General features: G+C 49.3%; 1 protein-coding gene and 1 long non-coding RNA gene across 2 annotated transcripts in view; one reads left to right on the top strand and one right to left on the bottom strand.

Annotated features, from left to right (window-relative positions):
- Window positions 1-3,243: 3,243 nt before the first annotated feature.
- LOC122710323 overlaps window positions 3,244-20,213 on the top strand; it is a 164,264-nt gene continuing 147,294 nt past the window's right edge. The window contains exon 1 of the mRNA XM_043928087.1: window positions 3,244-4,237. Within this exon, the coding sequence (XP_043784022.1) occupies window positions 4,083-4,237 (155 nt within the window). The 5' untranslated portion in view covers window positions 3,244-4,082. The remainder of the gene's footprint in view (window positions 4,238-20,213) is intronic.
- The window catches only part of LOC122710331, a 44,491-nt gene continuing 35,995 nt past the window's right edge, over window positions 11,718-20,213 (bottom strand). The window contains exon 4 of the long non-coding RNA XR_006345919.1: window positions 11,718-12,039. This is a non-coding gene — a long non-coding RNA (uncharacterized LOC122710331). The remainder of the gene's footprint in view (window positions 12,040-20,213) is intronic.

Raw genomic sequence — 20,213 nt, 5'->3', positions numbered from 1 at the left:
GTAGCTCGTTACCGGCGCTCCTCGATTCGACGGAGACGAGTCCACTGACGGACGCGTGGACAGCGTCCATTCTATTTTAATCGGCCGGTTAACGAAGCAACGGCTAAGCCCATTGTCAGCGACGCCTCGCTCCGTCTCCTCGGCTCCTCGTATAATTACACCCTACGATTGAATGGAAGAGACTTGGACGCGCGTGCGCGCCTCGCTTTCACACGGACACAAAAGCGTCGCTCCAACCTTTTTAACTCGCGTTCCTCGGAAACCCCGGTTCGCCGCAACCGGCTCGTCACTCGTCGCGGCCACGAGAGCGAAGAAAAGCGAAGAAAACGGCCGTGATGATGGAGGAACGCGCGATAATTGTCATTCTCGTTAAACTCGATACAGGGATCCGCCGTTTCGCCCATCTTTTACGATTCTATTGGAGAATGCCGAGCAATTTACGCTCTCTTCTTATTTTCTTCGCTTTCTTATTACGAGAGATAGATATAATATCCCTTTTTTCCCTTCCCCTTTTGCGGGGATTGGAAACGAAGAAAGACAGGGAAAAACGCGTGTAAAACGTAACGAAGAGCGCGATACTCGCCAGAGTCGAGTTCGTATCGAGGTTTTAAACGATCATCGATCGGCAAAATGGGTAAGTCGACGAGAAAATAATCGTGGAAATTATTCGTGCGATTGAGAATAGAATTTTTCATCGGCTCGTGTGGAGTGGAAGGAAGGGAAGTGGAGTGGACGTAATCAGGAAAAGTGTATCGAGAGTAGAGTGGATCGCGAAATTCGTGGATCCATTATCCTGTTTCACGGGCGCTGTGCATTAAGCAGCGTGCACACGATCGCGGTTGCGACCTTGCTCGTGACCGTGACCCTCTGCTCGTACGGGAGAAGCATCGGTGGTTCGCCACACTCGACGGCCCTGAGATCAACTTCCACCAACGTGCTCGTAGACTCGGGGGCTGTCGGCCGTTACTCACCTGTTTTCACCGTCGAACGCGCTCGCTCTCCCTTCGGTCGCTTCTTACTTCTCGCTTTTCCTCCTCGCTTCCTTCGCTGTTAAGGATCGTGCACACCGTCCGAGGTTTCGAAATCGTTTGCCCCCTTTCGCGGACGAAGACTGCTCGATCCTTTCCACGTTCGTTTCTTTTCCATATTTTTCGCGCATATCGATACGAAACTCCGTTTCTCTCTTTCTCGTTTTCTCTTTTTCCTTCCTGGCCTCGTCGACTATCGTCCAGGTGTATCTCGTATTCACCCGGTACTCGTTGGCTACGTTCAAGGTTGAATTTATACCAGCGGTTGCGCCTCGTCTTCGAACGCGCTTTTACAAAGGGTAAACTACATTTATCCTTTATTCAACCTGCTCTCTTTGTTTCTTGCTTATTTTCATATGTAATAAAGAAGCGTTGTTATTATCGTTATCCCAAGCCGGCCGGGTTCAGAAATCGCGCGATTTAACGAGGACTATCTTCGGTCTCGTAACGCGATCTTCCCGCTCGTTACGACGGCGATATGTTTTGGGAACCGGAGTCTGCGGACGAGCCACGATTCTTTCATTTTTACCATTTCTCTCGTCGAGAGATTAACCATGTTTCGGTGAACTTTAGGTCACGAATTATTACGGAATATAGAAAGAAAGAAAGGATGTACGAATAACGTTATTGCCGAGAGCAGATAACGATCATCGTGGCCGTGATCGAGGAAGAAAACTCGAGGGGGAACGCGAGCGGGAGTGGAACGAACTGGTAGCGATTTATCCGCCCGCGCGAATTACCGTTTCCGCTTTCTCGGTCGATATTATCGCGACGCAACTCGATTATAACTCCCCTCCTCCGTTTCCTCTTCGTTCCTTAACCGCGGCATCGAGTACAATACCCTATATCCGCGGAACAACAATGCCACAGGCGGCCGCCGCGGAAAATTTCGCGATCGATATCCCCTCCCCTCAAGCGTGGACGCTTGGACGGTTCCTGATTCGTGGACGGTTTCGAGAATCTCGTTATCGATGCACGCCGAACGGTCGCACGGTGTACACGGTGTATATATATATGTATATATACGTGGAAATACAGAGTGACGGAGGCAAGTATCGGCGGAGCAAAAGGATGGAAGCGCAAGAAAGGCAACGCGAAGGAACTCGAACTCGAGCGGGCAGGGTTAGGAGAGAGAGAGAAAAGGGAACGGCGGACAGTTGCCGCTGGTACACCGCACCGCCGCTACGTGCTTTTATTGCGAGGAGGATGTTGCTCGATCACGTCGATTGACGCGTGTAGTTTTATTCCCCGTAATAATCGTTAAGATCCTCTCCCGTCCATAATAGAGACGCGACGGCCAACAATCGACGATCCCTCGCTTTTTATCTCGTCCGAGTCGTATCGAAAAACCGATAAATATATATCGCGCTGGTGATCGATAATTACGATAAGCTCTCTCTCTCTCTCTCTCGTCCGTGTCACCGCGCGTAATCGAATCGAATACCGAGTCGATACGATTTCTTTCGGACAGACGGATGGATAGATGGATGGATAGATGGATGGATGGACGGACGGACGGATGGGTAGATCGGTCGCGATCTCGTCTCCTTTCGACGCTCTCCCCTCCCCCTCCCTCCTGTTGATCGTCAACGATCCAGAAGCAGCGAGGGTGTTGGTCCGTTGGGTGGCGTGGTGGTCATCGAGATAAACAAGAGGAGAGAGAGAGAGAAAGAGAGAGAGAGAGAGGTGGCTTGGGAGGGGAGGGGAGGGGCGGTGAAAGAAGGCACGGGAAGAAGAGGAAGAGGGTAGCGTCTCCTCACAGGTGTCGCTTCGGAGCGCTACCACTCGAGGCCACATTTGCCGTTGGTACCGTGAACGCGAGCGTGCGGCGGACCGATGCACCGACGCCGGTATTCCACATCGAGCGTGCGTTCGACGTCACTCCGGAATATCCTGCCAGTGCGGTAACGAGCGAGTCCGGACGCGCGCGCGCGTGCAACACGCCACTCTCCGCCGCCCCGCTCGCGGCGGATCACGATTCGCGCCGGCACGGGGGGAAAAGCGGCGGCGGGCCGATCTCCAACTTTCCAACCATCGGCATTCCGTGGTCCAGAGGGAGGGAGCGGGAGAGGGAGAGGGAGAGGGAGAGGGAGAGAGAGAGAGATGCGCGCGTGTCGCGATCCAAAAGTGGCTCGCAGCGTGGGATCGTCGCGAGGCTACACTCGCGGTATTCGGCATCGTGATGGCGTCCGTTCGTGACCGTCCGCGCGAAAACTTCCGGCTCGGCCCACGAAATACGAGATCGCGAGTTGGATCGTGTTTCTCGACCACCGATTCGTCGACGAGATTGCGTTGACAGGAAGGAAGGAAGGGACTTTTGCAAGGTGGCGCATCGGTCGAATATCATCATCTGGCGAGAAGGGGAACACCGTTAACCGAAGCGAAAATTGGAAATTTCGTGGTTGTTGTTCGAAAAGCACGGTGGGACGCATCGACGCGAGGAGGAGGTAAGGCGACGATCGTTTGGACGGGAGGACCGGTCGCGCGGAGTTGGCCACACCGCTGTCACTCGTGCACGCGCGAGTCGTTATGTAATCCGCTTCGCGTCACGCGCTCCGACGATCCGAAAATCGCGATCGGGACCAAATTTTCGCCTAATCTCTCTCCTCTCTCCTGGGAGAGGACACGTTACGAGCGTCATCCGTCCCATGCTGGATTATATTCGAAATTATAATCGTTACGAACGTCGGAGAAACCAAGCATCGATCCAGTCATCCGAACCAACAGATTATTACTCTCCGTAGTTGGATGCTCGGTTGATCAACGGGAAAGAAAGAGAGAGAGAGAGAGAGAGAGAAGCTCGGCATCATCGCGAGAAACTTGACCGATCCGTTAGAGGTTAAAGGCTGTTACACACCGCCATGAGACCGCGTCCGAGCGTAAACGTCGCGGCATCATCGACGTTTCTCGACGCGGTCGTTCGAGAGTGGACGAGGGTGCGGTGAGGAAGAAAGAAAAAGGGAGAGAGGGAGAGGGAGAGGGAGGGAGAGAGAAAGAGAGAAAGAGAGAGACGAAAGGATCGAGAATAGACGGAGCGAGGGTGAGGAGGCAGATATGGATGACAAGGTGCAGAATGGAGTGGAGGCCGAGCAGTGGCTCCCAATGTTGGAGAAGGGAGAAAAGAGAGCGAGCTCGGTGGGCAGCGGAGCGTTCAGGTTCATCCGCACGCGCACGAGTATCCGGCGGGAATTGAAGAGACAGTGCAACAGGTAAGAAAACACGGACCCGGTTCGGAAGAGGCACGGCCCGTAAAATTACACCTGTTACGCGAGGTAATGCGTAGAAACGTACGCGCGATCCTATTGCGTTATTTCGTAATATTTTCTTCTTTTTGTCTTCTTTTCTTTACCAGTTTTTTCAATTCGAATCGCGCTCGATTAAACGAGGAAATTATAAATGGCGTCTACAATTACAATTACGTTTCGCAATTCGAAGTAGGTTTCGAAATTTTATCGGATAAACGCACGTGCACGTATATTAATCCGATCGCAATTTTATATCCATTAACAGGAATAGAAAAGGAATTTCACGGTTTCGAAAATACGTAGGCCGCGATCCTCGAAACTGGTAAAACGTATGAAATTAAAATGAACAGACCGTTATAAAACTTATTAAGGGTTCCACGAGCCGTGACGAAAAACGTTGGCACGATAAACTCCTCGTAGCCTAAAACTCCAAACATTCGGTATCGATCTTTCCAATTATTCGTATCATCCGTTCTCGTTATTCTCGATATTCTCCTTCCCGTAAGTAACCGCGATCGCATGCCAAGGTCGCGTCGATCGAATAACGGTATATCCGAATATCTCGAGTCGAAACGTCTCGTCCGTAGTCTACGATTCCTTCGTTCCTAGAGAATCCGCGTGAATCGTCCCTGAGTCGGTGGGAATCCACGACGATCGTTATCCCAACGCCAATCGCCTAATCCGCTCGCCGCAGAGTCGTCTCTCCTTAAGATTCTTCGGATTATAGGAACGGTATACCGGGGAACGAAGCAGGAAGCAATCCGCAGAATTCGCGGTCCTTGCGGTGCGTGAGAAGGATCCGCTAATAGTCGAGCGTGGAATCCGCCGGGTTCGCGATCCCAAACGCGACGCCTATGAGATTACAATTACCATTCGAGAAACGGTCTCGAGACGTCATCGACGTCAAAGGGATTGAAATCGCGACGCTAGTTTTCGCGAAAACTCGATCAATCTCCCGTTCAACGGATCGTTCTACTCTCTTTTCCGTGTAACACGAAGTATGGAAATAAAATTTTTCGTAAGCAACGCGTCAAGTCTAGTCGAGAATGGAATTTATTCGGAACACGATAGCGTTATTGATTCGCCTTGGCCCTTCCACCGGACCGCTTGTTACCGCGTCGTACCAATTTACGATGTCCTTCGCGGTATGTTCCATCGTGTGAATCGTTTATCGGCCGTCCCGTCGCGGGAATAGTTCCGCCGTGTCCAAGTAAATCACGAGGCTACACGCGCCTCGCGAGTTCTTCCTTCGTTCTTCGTGCCCATCCGAAAAAATCTCCCTCCCCTCCATCTGAATCATTTTTTCGTTTCGAATCGCGTGGGCGTAAACGTTTCGAAACACTACGAAAGCGCGTATATATATATATATGTATATATCATCGATATTTGAATTATGGTAATCGAATAAAAAGGAATATAAATAAAAAACTCGAAATTCCGATCGAGTATTGAAATACCGTTCGATAAGAACGATCTAGCAGGTAGCGAACTAGAGCAGTAGGATTTTTCTTATTCGAACGCATCGTATAAATGATATCCTCTTCGAATAAACGGGTTTCGGGATCGGGTTCGATTCGCGGCTTAGACCCTCCTCGTCTCGAGATCGTCGGGGAGAAGCGCGCCCTTCCGACGCGGTGGCCTCGTCCTCTTAAGGAAAGAGGAAGAGCCGTTCTCGCGAACACGAAGGATCGAAAGAATCGGCGCGTTGAGCCGGATCGAGCGGAGCCCGAGTTGGCCGAGGGGGCCCCCGTCGCGCGTAACAAGGCCCTCCGCCGACTTTGGCCCTGCATCGTCCACGCACACGGACCGACCGACCGCCACGACTCGAAGGAACCGTGCCGTCCCGACACTTCCGTGTTGTACGACTAATGAATCGCCTTCTCTTTCTTCGCCCTCTTCGCCCCGAGCTTCCTCCAATCAACCGGCGTACGCGCATATTTATCGCCGCTATCGATACTTGGACCGATACCGACTCTACCGGATTTTATCCGCGTTCCTCGCCCGTGCTTTTCGACGGTGTCCGCGATCCACGAGGATCGTCCCCATGTAGCTTATGTAGATTACGTTCGAGGGGTGCATTCTCAATCGAGTCATTTGACAGTATAATGGGGTCGAACGAGGGGGATCGGAACAGGTGAAGAACTCGTACCACCGTTGAATAAACAAAAGTTGGAGATTCGATTCATCTCGAGTCGACTTTAATTCGGCACGCTTCTCGACGTGTATGATTTTTTGAAACGTGATTTTCTTTTTTTTTTTTTCTCTCTTTTTGTACTTCGATGAATTTCCCTCCGCCTCTTTGCGTATCCCTGATTTTATTTCTTCGAAACGAACCTCTTTATTACGCGTTTTATCGCGATTTTATCGGTGGGGGAACGTGAGAAATCATCGAACCAGCACTTCGATGCGCCGCGATTAGGAAAAAAGTAAGACGAGGTCGTTGCTCTGTTTAACGAAGTTTACGTAAATCACGCTTTAACGAGCTTTCTTCGATCGGGGCTCGATTCTCTCTTTCCAAGAGATCTGCGTTACGATTCGAGCGTCATCGTAATACAACTCCATTTGCGTATCGCTACTTTCTCCATTCGATTAACCAGAATTTGAATAGAAACAGATTCAATTGCACGTTTTTTCGAATTACGCGTTCGATTGAAGATAAAGTTAGCCAAAGGTAGGAATCGTATCTTCGTTCGAATAACAGTCGGCCCGACAAACGTTTCGACGATCCTCGAAGAATGAAACGAAAAAGATGGAGAGAGAGAGAGAGAGAGAGAGAGGAGATCGATTTAATAAACGAAAGATCCGGGTTCTGGTCGCGATATCTAGGTCCGAGCGGATCGAGAGACGTTTTTACGTAACCGGTACAGGCCGGTACGTAAAGGCATTGTTGCATTCGATTTTGCATTCCATTCGGAACAAATTGGAAAGGAATCGCGCCGAGGACCGTTTGGCGATCCCACGACGGACAAATCGGTGGCAAACTCCGGATAATGCGTAACGGGTTACGCCAACTTCGCTATCTGAATCTTCGTATCCCGCGTACCGGTTGACCGGACCCGACCCCGCGCACCACCACCACCACCGCCGCCGCCATCTCCGGCTATTACTCATAACCATTAGGGTTCGGGTTCAGCTTCACCGATGATATTATCCGATGAAGGGTGATAAGCCGTTTAGACCGTTTCCTCCTCGTGTGTACGTAGCTCGCGTTGCCTCCGCTTGTAACAAAGAAGAGAGAGAGAGAGAGAGAGAAGGGTTACAGACCGATCCGGATAACCGATAAGCAAGGACGCGCTTATGAAACTTGGCACCTCGCTATCCGCCTCTGACATCTTCCCCCCTCCCCCCGCGCTCCTCCAAATAACAATCCGTAAATGCTACATCGGTGTCTATCATTAGTTTACGTAATCGAGTTACAGATCTGCACGGGGCCGATTCTCTCTCGACGTTGATCGAGCGTCGTCTCGCCCCGTTTCACTTTGGAACCCCTCGCCCCCTCCGCCCCGCGTGCTCGGTTCGGTCCGACCTCTTCGATTCATGCCTCCTCGAACGGAACAGTTTGTACGATACCGTCCAGACACTTTTTCGATCGATCGATCGATCGCCGGGATCCTATCTCGCCGTGCGATGCCACACAACGGTATACGAACAATGGTATTCGTTGGAATGGAAGACGCGCGCACGGTTACGCGCGCGATGATAAATGAAGCACGCGATTCCCTCCTTTCCGCCCTCGACATCGCTCCGTCCCACGGTCGATGTCGTCCTCCCACCGTTCTCGCCTCGGGGGAGGAGGACCGAATAAACGACGCGTATAAACGCTGCCGTTCCTCGAGGGCAGAGCGCCTCGACTCGAGAATTACGTCCGATCCTCGGTGAAAATTAGGTGAAATTGGTGGAATTGCGATCGTCNAAAAAAAAAAAAAAAAAAAAAAAAGAAAAGAGAGAAAAAGGCGGATTTCAACTCCGTTTGTCTCGTTACCCCGTTTCGTTAAATATACCCGATTCGCTTCGTCCCCCGACGACGAGCGTCGTTTCCTCGATAAAGTGGCGCCGCCAACCATCCGATTCGATACCGTTCTAAATGACGAAAGACGAGTGTCGCAATCGTTGCAACGCGAGAGCTTTACAAGGGAGGGATATATTTTTCCCCGTGGACGTGACGCGAAACGGACCAACGAATTCTCTCTCGAAGGATATCCTTGACATTTAGCCGGAACATTGTTATTATACTCTCGTTACCGTCATTTTCTCTCATTACTCTTAACACGGAGAGGAGGAAAAAGTGGCGACCGTGCGTCGCACGGATACCTAACCTATCCGACCCACCACCACCGCCGTCTTCGCGCGGATACAGGACAGGGGCCGTGCGTGCTTTCGCGTTGATTACGCGTGTACCGTTATCATCAACGCGAGGAGGATCCGATCGCAAGAAACGGCGAAGGAACACCGGTCCTTGATAAATAAGATCGGGTACGAGCGCGTCTCCTTACCCTTCCTCGACGCCGTCGTTTCGGTGGTCTTCAAAGGAAAGCGATGACTCGAGATAACGGGCAAAACTGGCTCGGGAGGTAGCCGCGAACCCGTTCGATTAACCACGTTCCCACATGTGTATATATATATATATACACACGATATATATATACACACGAGGATGTATATACACACGAGGTGTTGGCAGAGTCGAAGCGCGACGAAGCGGCGAGAGGGGATGGAGAAAAATATGGAAAAATGTTGGATCGGGGAGGAAAATCGGTTAGGCGAGTCCGAACGAAACGAAGCGGTTGGAACGGCGTTTCTTCGCCTACCACGGCACGCTCGGGATCGGGAGAAATTCACGGGCGATCGAGCATCCGCGGGAACCGATAATGGTTCTCGAGGAGGTTTCAGGTTCAGTGGAGTACCCGCTCCTGACGGGGAGGGTCGGATAAAGATCTAAATGCCTGCATAGCCGTGTGTACGGCACGCCGAGGAAGATCCTTAAATACTGGCAAGGTAACGAAGGTAAAGGTTTCTCGTGACGTCCGCTTCGGTGCCGGAGCCGTCAGGGGTCAGTGAGCGCTTCGCTCGGCAAACCCGATCGCTCACCTCCTCCTCCTCCTCCTCCTCCTTCTCCTTTTCCGTGCGCTATGTTTTCCACTCGCCAAAGGGGACTCCCGACCAATATTCCGCTACGCGATTTATCGCCTAGCCTCGGGTCCACGGATTCCACCGAGTGGAAACTATTAAGCGCAACTCTGGCCAGGGAGCGAATCTCTCGCGGGAAAACTCTAACTTTTACGAATCCTTTGATAAAAGGATCGCGATCCTATATTAATTTGCTTCTCGTCATATTTCCACGTAGCGTAAACGTATATTCGAAAAATACGATGGATTTGTCGATTAATATCTTACGCATCAAATCGTGGCTATGTCTGCCAACTTTCTAACGCCCGCCCACTTAAACGTCCCATTTAAGGTATCATCTGGACGCCTCGTGGCTTGCTCGCTGATTTCTCGTTTAACGAAAACGTTACGTTTCGAATTCGTTAGAGACTTGAAATTTTATTCGAATTTTGACTTGGACGAAATATAAGGAATATCACGACGAAGTAACGACGCAGTAAATATTCTAAAGATGTACATTTTCACATCCATTCCACAATTTGTATCGAGATCGTTATATCGCAACGTTTTTGAGAAACTATATCTATCGATTACTCTACACCAGAGTTTAAACAGCAATCGGTTTAACGAGAAGTCTATTGCGATTGTTAATAGGATTTTTCTTACGTTTCTTCTCTGCTTTGCCAGACGAGTCTCGAATCTTTCGCGCGTACCAATCTGTTGCGATATACCGTTTCCCGTCTCGCGCCAGTTTCGTTGGCATTTCTCGCTTTTTTCCTTTCCACTGATCCATTCGGGGTTAATAGTATCGGCATCTGAAACGGCGAATCCATTATCCCTCGGCTCGCCGTTAAATAAAACCCACTTTCCCTCACCTTTACCCTTCCTTTGTTCTCTTCATCCTCCCTCCTTTCGCCCCAATCCTTTCGTCGCGACGCCAAATACGCGCCGATTAACTCGCAATCCCCTTTTATCGACCAATCCCCCCCTCCTTCTCATCGATCTCTCGAAACGGAAGCGTTTTCCCCGTTGGCCGGCTACCTCGCGTCATCGTCACGATCTCGCCGGATTCGACCCGACCTCGTGAACCCACGCCACACTCCACCCATGCCACACTCGGCTAGAACTCGTGTAAAAGGATCCCAGGTTCGCGCGGTGCCGCTTCCATTCGCCCTTCCATCGCGATCTCGCGGGAAATGGAGCACGCCGCTCGATTATATTCCACCGAGGTCGAACGCCGCCCGTTCTTCCACTCTCTCTCTCTCTCTCTCTCTCTCTCTCTCGCATCACGGATCGCGCCGCCTCTCGTGCCACTGTTATCCAACGGGAACCGTTTTCCCGTGCAAATTCAATTAAAAATGAAGATGACCTCGATCGCTCGCTTTACCGCACCACGGTAACGCGATACATCGTTCGGTCGCCGTTACGCCAATTTCCGACGGATTACAGTGAAATCGCTGGCATAACCGCGCTCCATCGCAGTTTCTTGTCGCGTTAAGCGATTCGATGTTACGTATTATCGCCTCGTTTGCCGCTTATTATCCTTCGTCCCTCGGTTAACGCGTTACGTACCACTTTCCATCCAATTTTCTATTCGCACCGCGTATATATATATATATGCGTGCTCGCGTCCAACGCCGATATTACACGCATCGCTTGGAAAGCGACTCAAAGGGATTAATTCTCGACGAGTATACGTTCGCATAGAAAAATATTCCCCGTGTACGAATCGTCTCTTAACAAGCGTGAAATATCATTACACTTTGATCTCTTCTCCGCTCGTTGTTTTTATTTTTCTTCTTTTTCTTTTTTTTTTTTTTTNTTTTTTTTTTTCTTTCTTTTGCGAAACGTAACGCTCGAGTTCCTAAGCGCGGAGATCGCGTGATCCATTTGTTGCGTATAGTTATTCCCAGGGCGAAGAAACGTTATTAATCTTCCCTTCGATGCGCTCGAGAGGCTGTCGACGCCGAGCACGAGAACTATAGCATCGAGAGTTTCCGCCTCGACCTGCCGAGGGTCGAGGTCATCCGCGTAATTTCACCTAAACAAATCGACCCGCGCTATCCTCCTCTCCTCCACCCATTTTCCACGTATCATTCTCGAAGCCAACGTCGATCGTGCACGCGCCGTTTACTCGGTCCATTGGCCATCGTCCAATCCCCGCTTCCTCCTTCCAAACTTGGATCGACGTCCAACTTGGATCGATGCGCCAAGCGATCTCTTGCTCGACAACCTTCGACGCGGATTAATAATAAAAAAAAAAGTTTGAATAAAAGTCGAGACGAAATTTTTAAGATAATACCATGTACCATCTTTTCAAATTACCTCCTCACCTTGATCGATTCACCTTCCGCTTCGATTTTTGAATTTCTCAACATTCGAATCGTAGGATTTTATTCGTGTCGTTATCGAACGATATACATCTCTATTGAAAAGTTCGCTTTCACGCTGCTCGTGCTCTCCATCTCCGGGAAGAATTTTTTTTTCTTTGCGCCGTTTCCCGAAGTCGTGCCTATTTCACAATCACGACGTTAATTCCGGAAACGGCCCGACGAGGCGAGAGAGTCTCGCCGACACAACCACTTGTCATCCGCTTAATCGACGTAGCGCCGGATCGAATTTAGCGAGAGCGGAACACGACCGCAGCCAGCCCCAACCACCTGAAAGTAACGGAGAGTAATGAATATTTTATAAGGATAGAGAGTCAACCTTCCTACCACTTCTCTTTTCCCTCCCCAAACCGACATCCTTCCGTTTCCGATGGAAAAAGCCTTTCCAAAGTCTCCGTCCCGCATATCGCCGCGACGTGATTGCTACGTATTTCACGCCGGGGTCGTTTCAATCGAGCATTATCGCGCCGGAGAAACCAACAACGAGGCCGCGTTGCTGCTCGCCTTTGCCTCCAATCCGTACAGTCCTTGTCACACAATCGTGATGATTCCACCGAGTGAAAAGTTTTTTCTCTTTTTCCCCCTTTTTTCATCTTTAAAAAGAAGAAGAAGAAACAAGAAAAGAGTTTCTTGATCCCAAGATATTGGGTGAAAAGTTTTTTCTTTCTTTTCTTCTTTTTTTACCTTTAAAAAGAAGAAGAGGAAGAAGAGAAAAGAAAAGAGTTTGAGATTCTTGATCCCAAGATATAGGGTGAAAAGTTTTTTCTTTCTTCCCCCTTTTTTCATCTTTAAAAAGAAGAAGAAGAAGAGGAAGAAGAAGAAACAAGAAAAAAATTTCTTGATCCCAAGATATTAGGTGAAAAGTTTTTTCTTTCTTTCCCCTTTTTTCATCTTTAAAAAAAAGAAAAAGAAGAAGAGGAAGAAGAGGAAGAAGAAGAAACAAGAAAAAAGTTTCTTGATCCCAAGATATTAGGTGAAAAGTTTTTTCTTTCTTCCCCCTTTTTTCATCTTTAAAAAGAAGAAGAGAAAGAAGAAGAAAAAAGAAAAGAGTTTGAGATTCTTGATCCCAAGATATTGGGTGAAAAGTTTTTTCTTTCTTCCCCCTTTTTTCATCTTTAAAAAGAAGAAGAGAAAGAAGAAGAAAAAAGAAAAGAGTTTGAGATTCTTGATCCCAAGATATAGGGTGAAAAGTTTTTTCTTTCTTCCCCCTTTTTTCATCTTTAAAAAGAAGAAGAAACGAGAAAAGAGTTTGAGATTCTTGATCGAAAAATTCCGGGATCGGGTGAAAAGTTTTTTCTTTCTTTTCCCCTTTTTTCATCTTTAAAAAGAAGAAGAGAAAGAAGAGAAAAGAAAAGAGATTCTTGATCCCAAGATACCGGGTGAAAAGTTTTTTCTTTCTTTCTCTCTTTTTCCATTTAAAAGGAAAAAGAAGAGGAAAGAAAAGAGAGGAACGGGATCACGATTGAAACGTACTCGTGGAGTGTACGCGTACACGTGTACCGTGCGATGCTCGAGCGAAGGCGTAAGCGCGAAGGAAGGGCCATAAGACACGTATGTTTATATCGTGGCGCGCCGTGCACCGCGTTACGTGGGGTGGCGCGCATGTTACGCTCGCGGAAATGTATGTATACACATCGGCTACGCGCTCCTGCTTACACGCCACATATAATACGCGCTCCCGCGCGTATCGTTCTTACGATTGCGCTTCCATTTCGCGCGGCAACGCGCTCTCGGACGCCTACCGAATTTATTCACCCGAGGGGCTAACTCTCGGCCCTCCGAGATACCGATTTAATCTCGCTTCCTGCCTCTCGCGATCTTGGGATCGCGGCGAGTTTAAGGGGATGCCGATGCATCGCCGAGATACGGAAGGTGGCCGGATGAAATCGAATCCACGCTTTCTCCGGCTACGATATTAAGGATTATTTAGGATAAGGATGTTGCGTATTGTACGCGCCACCAACTGGCCGTTCATTTTTAACGGGATTCGAGTTAATTATGGAATTATCCGAGATGGAGATAATAAACGGCTCGATCCTTTATCACTTTGTACGTACGCTTAAATGAATTTTACCACGAGGAGAGATTACTTTTCGAAAGCAACCAGTCGAAACTCACTTTCGTCGTATTTCGAGTGGAAGCCGTCCACTTTTCAAACTAACGCTTTTTCGAACACCATCGAAGCAGAATATCGAAAGGAGTAGTATCGATAAATCGTGCGTTTAATCCCTACGTAAAAGTCGAAAAAAACTTTGCAAATTAAAAGAAAAAATACGCGAAAAGACGAGAAGCGAAGTAAGAATCGTGGTTCTTTGGTTGGCAGTAGGGAACGGCCTGACCCGGCCTGCGCGCTCAATTATAAAAGAGGTCTCGGATTCATAGTTTGACGGAGAACGTATGCACGCCCACTGTTGCTTCATCGGCTGCTCCTCCCTTCGCGAGCGTAATGCGAAAAGCCTCGAGTCGGATCGGCGCAAAAAGGTCGCGAGCGGCAACTCGTTAAGAAGGAGGAGGAGGAGGAGCGCGTGCTCTCCATCCTCTCCAAATTACAATCTTCTTATTTACATTCCCGCTAATTGCACGTTCCCTCGCGCGACTTTGTCTCCCGCGGTGATTTTCGCTCTAATAAATCGGACGAGGAGATCTCGTCGGATGTTTTAGTTTCTCGCCAGGATCCAGGTAGCAATCGCGGTACGACGCGATTCCATCGGCTGCTCCTCGATGGATGGATGGATGGATTCGCTCTCGTTTTCGTTCGACGATCGTTCGTATCGTTTCGCGTCCCCTCGCATCGGTCACGGACACCGGATTCCGAGCTCGTTTTCGAGAAACTCGACTCCACCGCGGGTAGATTCCGGCCGCTGATCCCTGCGCAAGACGGACGCGAGATCACGATGAAAACATTCCGTCCTTTCACGAAACGAGCGGCCCGAATTCCAACCGTTTCCGTTTAGAATCTCTCTCGCGGAGAGGTAGAAAATCTTGGACTCGTTCGCTCGAGATTAGATCGGAAAATTTCCAAGCCTATGGAGCGTAATTAGATTAATTCGAACAAAGAGAAAAGCGCTATATAATAAAAGCAAGAAGAAAGCCAGAAGAAGGGGAAGAAGAAGAAGAAGAAGGAAAACGGATAATAGTCGGCAAGGACAGGCGGTATTCAAATGCGGTTGTTGTTGCTTCTGCTTCTGCTTATTGCCTGTACGGTACGCACGGCAATATTTTTATAGGCCGGCACGGTCGCGGGACAACCGTAAGCGTCTTCCCTTTTTCTTCCTTCCTCCTTCATCCTCGAAAACTCCACTCCCGTTTCTCCTTTCTCGAATACGTGCCGCGCGCAAAAAAGGAAAAAAAAAAAGGAAAAGGAAAAGGAAGAGAGAGAGGGGACACCTCTGTCCCTTTTCGCGTACATCACCAAGCTTTACTACTCATTGTCGGGAAATATAGCGACGCGGTGACACGCGGAGAATTCCTCGAGGCGGGCGAACCTTTGTGCCTCGCAAGAACACGACGTGTCGTTACTGCGGGCATAATTTCCGTTTCGCGCGATTATCGGCGAATGCTTGGTTAAAGGTGACGGCCGCCTTGGATTCTCATCACCGTCCAAAACATCCTTACCCTTCTTTCGTTTCGTGGAAACGAAAATAAAAAATTCCACGCCGATGATAACAGCTTGCGCGCTTATCGATCATTGGAGCGGCGATTTTCCTACGTCCACCTCTTCGTTTATTAGTTATCACCGTCAATACCGTGGTATTGCAAAAAGAATATCGTGGTGATTTCATATCGAAGGCAAGAAAATGGGAATCAATAGCGAAAGAAGAGGAAGAGATTCGATCGAATCTCGGGTAAGATAGCCTGTTGGGACAGATAGGCTAATTGGAATCCATCTTTTGTCCGCTTTAACGAACGCACAATGGAATTATACCGAGTATGTACACGGACGAATCGCGTTAAATCGCGAGGATATATCCTTGCGCGCGGAACGGATGGATATTTGGATTCGAATCGCACTTGTGTTTCTCCTTGTGGCGTTTCGGGAGCGAGGTAAAGGGAACGGAATCGATTTTCTCGCGTGTTACGGATGGGCCGGAGAACCCGTTCACATTCCACCGAAACGGTCCGCCTCGATCCCCGATATCCCCGTTGGGATCATTAGCGTGAGATCGTGTGACGTAACGAGGCAATCAGTGTCCCAACCGTCCGAGTAACGATCGTGTACCGAGAGAGGTATTAGCATCGTGGACGGACGGCCGATACCGTTAAACAAAACCTTACCTCGTGATCTTTGCCCCGGAGGGTCGATGACGAGGACGATCTTGTCGTATCCGATGCTGCGCCTCTCTCGCCTTCCACTCCGTTCGTCTTCTCTTCGCCTCCGCCGCGAATCGGACGAGCCAACGATCTGGATCGCCGTCTCTCTCCCTCCCTCTCCCCCATCCGGGCCAACAAACATGGCCGAGCAGCCAACCGTTTCGCTCCGTTTCCCGTTACCGCCGTCGATTCGCCATTTCGTCCATCGAAATCCGTTCTTTCTCAACGAGAAAACGAGAAATATTCGTTCGATTTGGATTCGAGCGTGAGCTCCGTGTTTGTCGTTCGCTCGCGTCCAACGAGAGGGAGAAAGAAAATCCGCGTGCGTAAAACTCCGTTACATAGTTGCCAAACGTTGTCGACGGATCAACGCGCGATTGCCAATTTCCTCGATGGTTCATTTATTTTTTCCATTATTGATCGGTATTTGGACAGGAGTCGGGACTAAATCGGGACTATTAAACTCGACGTATCCGAGGTGTATTCCGTATATGGAGAAGGAGCGGTGTACGCCGCTGTACGTGGTTGCGCAAAAGTGGAGTGACGGGGGAGAGGGAGATATCCGTCGATCAGGATAAGACGTTGGAAAGGATAATGTACGGAACGAAGGTTGGGCCAGAAACGGGAGAGATTACCGGTGGAAAGACAGCGGGTGCATTGTCCCGGTTGGTGGTTCTCTCGCGAGAATGCGGCTTTCCGTGGTCTGGGTTCAAAGGCGCCGACCGGCCGCCACGCTGACGCTGAATTTCGCCAAATAGGTACACGTGGCCGCATAATGCCGCGCATTATATTCAGAAACGGTGAGCCGGCTCGCGTTTGAGGACTCCTTCGGTCGTGCTTTGCGTGGACGGACGAAAGGTAAACCGACCATCTCTCTCTCGACCTTTGCCTCCGAGAAGACAGCCGACTTCAGACTTTCGCTTTTCGTTTCGATTTTTGGAGAAGAAGTCGCCGCGGTTTCGCGAAACGAAGGAAACCGCGGAGAAGGGAGATGTTTGCACGGGCCTTATCGTCTTCCGGGTACTTTGGTGGAACTCCGTGTGCGGAGATAGGATGTAAATTTGAGAAGTTAAGAGGGAAGGAACGGTCTTCTTTTAAGGCTCGAGAGCTCTTCTTTTTCCACGAAACGATTCGCGGTCGGTCGACGACTTCCCTCGATACGATCAACGAATTACGAACTTTCAATTTTTCCAAATTCTTTCCCCTCTCCTCTCTCTTTCCTTCCTCTTTTCACAATTTTCCTCGACTCGTTGGATCGAGAGATATCGTCTCGATGACGATAAAGCGAAGCGTCTCTCGAGGAGGAAAGGATGCAAAGCGACAGTTGGGACAGGAACACGGTGGAGGAAAGGCGAAGCGAGCGCGCTGGCTCGGTATCGGGTAGGAGGAAGGGAGAGGGGACGAGGCGGCCGCGCGCCACGGAGAGGACGACGGACGAGGAAAACAAGAAGAAGCGGAGGATCTCGCGAGGCGAGCCGCACAAAACCCGAGAGGAGTCGGCGAGCGAGACGAAGAGTAAGAGGGACGAGAACCAGCCCGAGTCCAGGCCATCCAGCCTCCACGAAAAGGTGTAGGGCGAACGTATACAAGGTGTGCCGTAAAATCGCGCGCCACTCTTTACTCTCGCCAAATTTTCCTTCCGTTTCGTTTGTTTACTCCTATTCCGGATTACCACGGGATTTCGTTTCGATTCTAGAATTTCGATTTTAGCGGGAGTTTTCTCGGTTCGAGCGGTGATACAACAACTAACGAGTCTATCGACTCGAAAACCAATCGTTAGGTTCAATTATATTCCTCGACTCCCGGAGGATAATTAACGATAAATAATGGACGATTGCGAGAGCGCAAAGAGAAAAACGACTGGATATATATTTATCGCGCGCTATTAATCGAGGGTTGTAAAAAAACACGAACGATTCGACGAGATGGAAAATTAACTGGATACATCTCGTGCTTAATCGATAATCTTCTGCGTTCCTCCGGTTAATCGATCGGTTTTCTTCCATATCGATATCGAAAGTGTTTCCGTCCGTTCTAGCGAAATGTTAATTATTTCGTAAATTTATCTGTGATATCTATCTTAGCTTTGTCCCAAGTCGGTGGATAACGAACGGAAGGGGAGGGGGAGGGAAAATTAATGGAGAAACGGATTAACTTGTCGGTGAACGCTGTGGAACAATGTCGATCGATGGTATGGAGGAAGCTCGGATGGAGGAGGGTTTACGGCGTCTGAAAATAAACTAGAACGAGTTTACACGGAACGAAACGCGGCAAAAAGAGGATCGGACTCGGTGAGGTGAGCAGAGAGCATATAAATGCATCGCTTAGCGAATCGGAGCTTTTGCGAGCGTGACACCGCACCATGGCCACCAGCTTCGGTATCTCGGCCGATACCAAGATTAAGAGTCGCGATTAAATTGCAAGTTGGGTCGATTCGCCACACTCCGCGTGGAAATCCGACTTCTTTGATTCCGCGAACCCACCGTTTCCGAGGGATTCAGCAAAATCCTCTACCTCTAAGAACAAATAACGATAATTTTTAAAACTTTTTTTACGTCGCGATCGAATTGATTCGATTTATATATATATATATTAAAAAGAAAAAATTAGAGTAGGTAAACCGTTTCAACGATCGTCGAATTTAAATTTGTAAATTTATCGCAGGAACGATGATTTCGCGATATTATAATTAAAAATTACTACGCCATTATCGATCGTGCCCATTTTATACTTATTTTCGCTCAAGTTCTTGGTGAAAATATAACTTCTTTTTTTTATTTTTTTTATCTTTTTGCCACTCGTTTTTACGATCCAGTAGAACGGAAGCGTTGATCGAAGCGTTCGCGATCTCGTAATCGTCGCGATAATAAACCTCCATCGAGGCATAAAATTCCGCCGATGTATCCCCCTTCTGGTTGACCTTTCCTTTTTATTGGCTGTCGCGGTATTGCCCAATGCGTTATCACTTTCCTCCTCGTTAGGAGAGAGGAGAGATAGCGCGTTCCACTTCCCGGTCGAATCCCCAGGTGACGAGCTCGTTCGATTGGCCGAGGCGAAATTTCACCACCGATCCCCCTGATAATGCGGTCGGTTTTGGGCCGCAAGGAGGAGGAACGCGACTCGCGGGACCCCGGGAAGAAAAAACGAGCGACAGGAGTAAAAAAGAAAAAGGTAAAGGAGATAAGAGCGTGGAGGAAGGGATGGCCGGCAACGGTCTCCGGAGGGAGCTGCAGAACCGGAATTTTATACAGTGGTGTAACACACTAGGTAATACGCGGAGAATCACGAAACTCCCGGTCGGAGGCTACTGCTCCTGCCTTCGTATCTCTCCTTCCTTCCTTCTTTCTTTCTTTCGTTTTTTCTTCCCTCTTTATTTATTCCCACTCTCTTCCTCTCTCTCTCTCTCTTCCCTGGCCGGGTCGTCGAGATCTCGTTGCTCGATTACCCCTTTTCGACGAGGTGGACCGCGTCCCCTTATCGCGAATGCCTAAGATTCGCTCCTCGCTGGTCAATTAAGCGACCTGCGTTACACGGCTAATTAATTTTGCCGCGATTAATTAAGCGTCTCGTCTTCGATCTCCAACGAATCTACGCTATCGGTTAATACCAATATATTTCGATATCTCGATCGTCGAACTTTCATTTCGATATAGTCAATTAATCGAAAATATCGATAACGGCGAGGGGATCGATATCGAATGGATGTCGGACGTAAATAATAAGAGCGTTAAATCCGACTTCGACGACGATTCGATTCCGATCGTTTCGTGGCACGACGTCCGTCGTCGCGCTCGTACAACAATACCAGCGCGCGTTTCCCATTTTACGGGACAATGGTTGGAGAGAAAACGCGAGAACAAAGGGGGAAGAAGCGTTACTCGGAAGAAAGAATGATCGATAAGGAAGAACCGAGCGGAGACAATGGTAAGAGGGCGACGGAGCCGCGCGGTGGCGGCTCCTAGCGGCGATGGCCAGAGGTACCGATGACCTTGCCAAGGTCACCGCGTCCTAACTACACACAGACCCTTCCTTTCCTCCTCCTCCTCCTCCTCCTCCCTCTTCTCTCTCTCTCTCTCTCTCTCTCTCCCCTCTCTCTCTGCCCCGTCCCTCTTTCGTCCTACATGGCCCTTATT

This window comes from Apis laboriosa, unplaced genomic scaffold (assembly GCF_014066325.1).
Source record: "Apis laboriosa isolate Shangri-la unplaced genomic scaffold, ASM1406632v1 scaffold14551_cov152, whole genome shotgun sequence".
Taxonomy (NCBI): Eukaryota; Metazoa; Arthropoda; class Insecta; order Hymenoptera; family Apidae; genus Apis; species Apis laboriosa.
The sequence above is the reverse complement of the archived record's forward strand: the minus strand, read 5'-3'. Positions and strand labels throughout refer to the sequence as shown.